This window comes from Mobula birostris, chromosome X (genome assembly GCF_030028105.1).
Source record: "Mobula birostris isolate sMobBir1 chromosome X, sMobBir1.hap1, whole genome shotgun sequence".
NCBI lineage: Eukaryota > Metazoa > Chordata > Chondrichthyes > Myliobatiformes > Myliobatidae > Mobula > Mobula birostris.
The window spans coordinates 17,513,549-17,519,122 of record NC_092402.1 but is presented as its reverse complement, the minus strand read 5'-3'; the positions used below and the strand labels follow the sequence as shown (position 1 = coordinate 17,519,122).

Genomic DNA, 5,574 nt, shown 5'->3' with positions numbered 1-5,574 from the left:
TATTTACCATTTAGACACATAAGAATAGGAACCGGTCATCTCGGGCAATGGAGACACAAAATACCGGAAGAAATCAACAGATCGGGCAACATCTATGGAAAATAATAAACAGTCGACGTTTCGAGCCGAGACCCTTTATCAGGACATTCTCTCTCTCTCTCTCTCTGTGTCTATCTATTTATCTTTCTTTGTTTTAAACATGCATCCACACAAACAACCGTCTTACAATTGCAGACAATATGTACAGACAGTATTCACAATGAATGATTTCTGATCAGTTCATACTTCACTTTAACTTTATCTTGTGCCCTTCCCACCCCCGCGCCCCCCAACAATTAGACCACGGCCAGAATCATCCGTTGCTTATCTCTCTGTGATGGCCTCGCCTGAAGTTATTGCATTTGGTGGAATGGGAATCTAATTAAAATCAAAATTTACTCTGCTGTATGTCGCTGACAAAGCTATGGCTGTCATTCATCTTTACAAGCAGGCTTTATAACACTATTTCCTGCGATTTAAGCGTAGGACTCGACAACTGATATGGCAATTGCCCCTTTAGCATCAACTTTATTTTCTTCATGCATTTGAAAATCCTACCCACTAACCCCACCACTTTCAAAATTAAGATATTTTCTTCTGAGTGAAACGAGAATCTTGTAGAAAACACTACCGATTAGAATCTGTTCCTTGTGGGAAAATGGCAGTTGCGTCAAACAAGATTTGGAAACCGTGTCGGCTTCTCGAATTCGGGTTAAAACTTCCCACTGTAAAGGACTCATTTTACCCATTCCGATATCCTTAGCTTTCGTAAATTGTTCAGACTCGTAAAATTTATTTTTTTTAATCACCGCGAGACTTGCGTTTAAAATGCACGGGATCGTTTCGTCCTTTCTCCCAGCGATTGTTTTCCCTATAACCTTTAAAGGCTCTGTTACATTGAGTGCAGCCACCCCACACTCCCTCGCCGACAAAGAACGGCAGTCTCTCTCACTCTCCCTCCTGTATCAGGGGCTGCTTTAAAACAACTTCTCCAGTTAAGCCTAATTTTTCATCTACCTTCCGTGACACAATAAGCGAATGTGTGCAAAATTTCGACCTCTTGTTTTTGTCTACAGCCAGCATCCGTGACATTTGGCAGTTCCTCTGACCCAAAGGATGAGAGTAATTTGAGCTGATACCTTCACTCTGGACTCTACTTTATGTAAATAAACGACCACCATCTTGGCAGAAATGCAAATTTTAGTATGTGCGCCGGGAGTGAGGGGGCGGGCGGGAGAAATAGATTTTAAAATCTTTTGAGAAAAGCTTGGGGCCCCTCTCACAACAACTTGCGTTCAATGTGTTTTGCATCACGCTAATTCAAAACCGATCTTTGAGCGGATCTACCTAGCACCGTCACAGAAACACTATAAATAACACGCAAGACCATCGCCATATTTTTTCCATGGACGCTCACGTGAAAAAACAAGCATCCTGCCGCCGAAAGACTTTCTAGTTACCACAAAGGACAGAAAGAAACTTAAGTGCAAAACCTTTCAACATTTTTCCGGCCCTATGAGGAACATTAAACAAATGACTCTTATAACAACCGAGTATTGTTGTTTTTTAATTTCCAAAAGGTATTACAATGGCATTTCGTCTCGAGTCATTCTGAAAGGGACTATTGATTGGAGGATTGTGTGGGGGTTTGATCATTAATGCATGTCCTGGTGCCCTGATGCATTAACCTCTCTTCCTCCGGAGTACAACTGATTTGCATCTAAACGGAAGGAGGTTACCGTGTTTCCCTGCAAGTTATACATCCGATTATTAAAGAGATACAAGTAAGAGAGATCATAGAAATTTAATCATTCTAGCCGAACGACGGTCGGACCCCCCCCCTCAACACAACACACACACACACACACATCCGTTTTCCTTCCCTCTTCAGTGTAATCTCAACTGAACCATGTTTTAAATTAAATCTCAGAATTTAAATTAAATCTCAGAATAGTTCGTCCTTACGTAACGACTTTAAGAGAAAATAAACATTTTAAAAATGTAAGAAATGCAGTAAAATTTTGAGAACATTCCACCCATTATAAAAGATGACAGATGGTCCCTCCTCTTGCTTTGTTACTACTATTTTCTGCTTATTTTTAATTAAGACCTACTGACCACAACGAGGGAACAGAGATAAGCAAAACTAAAAGATTGTTGCATTTTGGGATTACCTAATATTAAAAACAAAATTATCCAGAGGAAAACAAAACAATCACAAAACTCCGTTCATCCTTTCACGTTCCACAATGCATACTGATTACATTGAATGTACGTTTGAAATTTGTTATTATTTTGTTGTTTAAACGCATTGTTTGAGATTGTGTTCGCTGGATAAACTGAAGCATTCACCCAACGAGGCTCCCATGGATATAGGTCGATTGTACAAGGACGATCAATAGTGCAAACGTACAGAGAGGCTTGTACAATCCTTGGACTAAATTCCTTTTTCCCATACACTTCAGTCTCGAAAAAAAATAGCACGTGCCATATTTAATTTGCTCGAATGTGAGAGATCTTTGTTAGGATTGTGACTGAGTTTCATTTGAGGTGACGTGATAGAAAGACTCTCATTCATACAACATTGTAAACCATACTTCCCGATTTGATTGTTTTTTTTTCAAACAGTTTGTATATGTCATAAATAGAATAACTTTCAGGGTCATTCCCATTAGCACCAACTCTGCAGATCTCACTCGCAGCCAATTCATGTTCAAACCCAAGCGGGTTAAATGCTGAAGCCCCTGAATTTATGGCTTGGCGGAAGAGGGATGGCGGTGCCCCCGATTTGCCATCTCCACACCGGGTGAGCTTTCTGCATTGAACAGGAATGATCAGAGCAAAACGAATAGGCTGGGCACAGATCACCATCGTCCCCCACAACCAGTGAGGGTGGCGAGGGGAAATTCCCCATGAGGCTAAAAGCTGTCTTTACTGGCGTTGCTAATCCGCAGGTGACTCGTTTGCACTTCGACGAGTCTTTCAGCAAATTCGCCCTCTTGCCTGCCGCGGTCACCCAAGGTTGAATCCTGTCAGGTATCTTCGCGGAGCATCCCTTGGAGTTAAGCTGTTTGTCACGCCTGGAAGAAACCGGTTTCTTTTTTGTACCATTGTCCCACCTACCAATGGCCGAAGCTTTGCCCTGTAAAGTGCTGCGGTCTTGTTCTCCTTTTGAGGTAGAGTGTTTGGGGCGGTGGACGGAGGCACCGTGGCCCCTCGCAAACTGCACTCCGCCATTTTCATTTCGGTGGATTCCCTGGACGTGTTTCGCTTTCCGCCGTTTTCTCTTGAGGCCATAGTTCCCCGGACTCTCGCGCTCTCCCAACTTCCAAAAGCCCGATCTATGGATGGGATCGAAGACTCTCTGGGCATTCTGTTGGGCCGAGGCAACGCTGGTGACTGTAGAATTCTGGTTTAAATCAGAACTTTTGAAAGTTTGTTTAATCCTCTCTTCAGCCTGGGTGTTGGGAGCTGGTGAAGTTCCCTCGTCCCTCCCGGAGGTTTTCAAATAGTTGATGCCGAGGCAGAGTGCAGTGGATGCACCGGACCGTGCATCTGAATGCAGCAAATCCCTTTGTTGTGAAGGCTGCGAGCTCTCTTGGTGGCTGGGTTGAGAGGCCCCACGCTTTGCAAAGTAGCTTGGGGTCAGAGTGGGATTTCTAGCCGTCTCCGGCTGTGACGCGTCGACCTCTTCAGCCTCAGTTTTCAGAGCGTTCTGGCGGCCGGTCGCGTTGCCCGAGGGCCAGTAACCCGGCTGGCGGCTAAACGGGCGCGACTGGGGAGCACCTCCGGCGTAAAGTGATTGGCGTTCCCCTGTCGCGAGCTCCGGCCTCTCCTCCGGTCCGGGTTGCCCCGGGACAGCAGGGGTCTTGTGACAGAGACTAGGTAAGGTGGCCTGCCTGAAGCGGATGCTGTGCAAGGAGGCACCGCTGAAAGCCGAACTGGAATCGGAGGCCGAAGAGCTTTCGTCGTCACTACTGCAGCCGGACAGTAGCGACTCTCCCTCTTCGTCTTCGTCCGTTGACCCGAAATCAGAGTCGTTTTCTGGATCTAGGCTGCAGTCTGAGTCGCTGGAACATCCCAGAGAGGCGCCCTGAGTCATTTGCGCGCAGGGAGTTCCACTCAAAGCCTTTATATCCCCGGAAAGAACCATCCTTTTAACAGACTTCAAAGCTGGTGGCGGTAAGGATGAATTATAGTTTCCGATAAATCCACTTTCCGCATTTTTGCTCTGATTGCAACAAGAATATTTCGCCCTGAAGTGAACGGGACTGCCCGCCCTATTGAGTCGAACTGCTATGGCGGGTTGAACTGTTCTGGGGTAACACCTGCCCTCGTCTTGATGAAATCCGTCCCGTTCTCGGTACAGCGGGCAGAAATTGGATTTTCCGTCATTTTCATAGTTTGTGAAGCCTTGTCCGGCTGGATCGGTGATGGATCGGCAGCCGGGTCGCTCGAACAGGCCGCCGTTTTCAGTTGATTCGACAACTCGGTTGGATTCCTCCTCGCTCGGCACGGCAGAGTTCCGAGTCCGCAACACCGTCCTCTCTCCACAGAAATCGGAGAAGTAACTGGAGTCTTGGCGGCTGGGAAAATGTCCCTTCTCCCTCACTTTTACCTTGAGTTTCTTCCTGATGCATTCGGGGTCTTTGTAAACCGTGTACAGAGCCTCCAGGTCCTCTTTGGAAATGAGCGTGCATTTGACTGCCCGTGTTGGCACAGATTTCATGGCTTTGAGAGTCCGTAGTTCCTGCAGATCGCAGCGACGCCTTTTGATTTTCAGGTACTCCATTCTTTTTCGGATCGTGGTCCTGGGGACATGCTTGAAGAGATCAGCTAGCACTTGAGACAGGGCGAACATTTGCTTGCCGTTAATTCGTAGGTAACCCAGTCTAACGCCGAACATCTCCAAATGCCCAAACTGAAATCCATCCAGTGTAACACTTGAGATATAATCCACGCACCTTGGAATAATCCCAACCATTGTACTTGCCATACGAAAAAGAGTGAGGCCGGCTCTGCCATTAATTAATTTTTTTTAATATTAAATAATTCGCATAGAGAGCGACACTAAGGTTGGAATAAACAATTCTGCATTTAATCGAAGCACTTAGGCGCCCGCTTGATTTAAGGTGTAACTAAACCCCGATTAGACGAGCTATTTAAGATGGGGGGGGGGTCCAACTCCATCCCGCTTCGTTCCAAGAGTAAAGTCCTCAATAAAAGCCACACTTGTCCAGAGACACTCCACCAAATAATTTCCTTCAACTCAAAGCTGATTGGACACTTTGTACATGTGATGCAATAAAAGCCGATATTCAACCCCCCCATTTCCAACTCCACCTCCACTCCCCCCCACCACCCCAAACATTCATAACCTCCCGAACAGCAAGTAGACATCACATTAAATATATCCTGCTCGCATTTCCGCTGTTAAAGCGAGTTTTCTTTATTATGTGGAGTACCAGGATTCTTTAAACGACCATCGCAACATGCATGTTCAATGACGTCTGAACCTCATATTCTTCCACAACC

General features: G+C 45.7%; 1 protein-coding gene across 1 annotated transcript; it reads right to left on the bottom strand.

Annotated features, from left to right (window-relative positions):
• Positions 1 to 351: 351 nt before the first annotated feature.
• LOC140191686 (uncharacterized) lies at positions 352 to 5,339 on the bottom strand. The gene has a single exon (XM_072249329.1). It carries the CDS (start codon positions 5,033 to 5,035, stop codon positions 2,768 to 2,770), a length of 2,268 nt encoding a protein of 755 aa, XP_072105430.1. The 5' UTR covers positions 5,036 to 5,339; the 3' UTR covers positions 352 to 2,767.
• Positions 5,340 to 5,574: the final 235 nt, after the last annotated feature.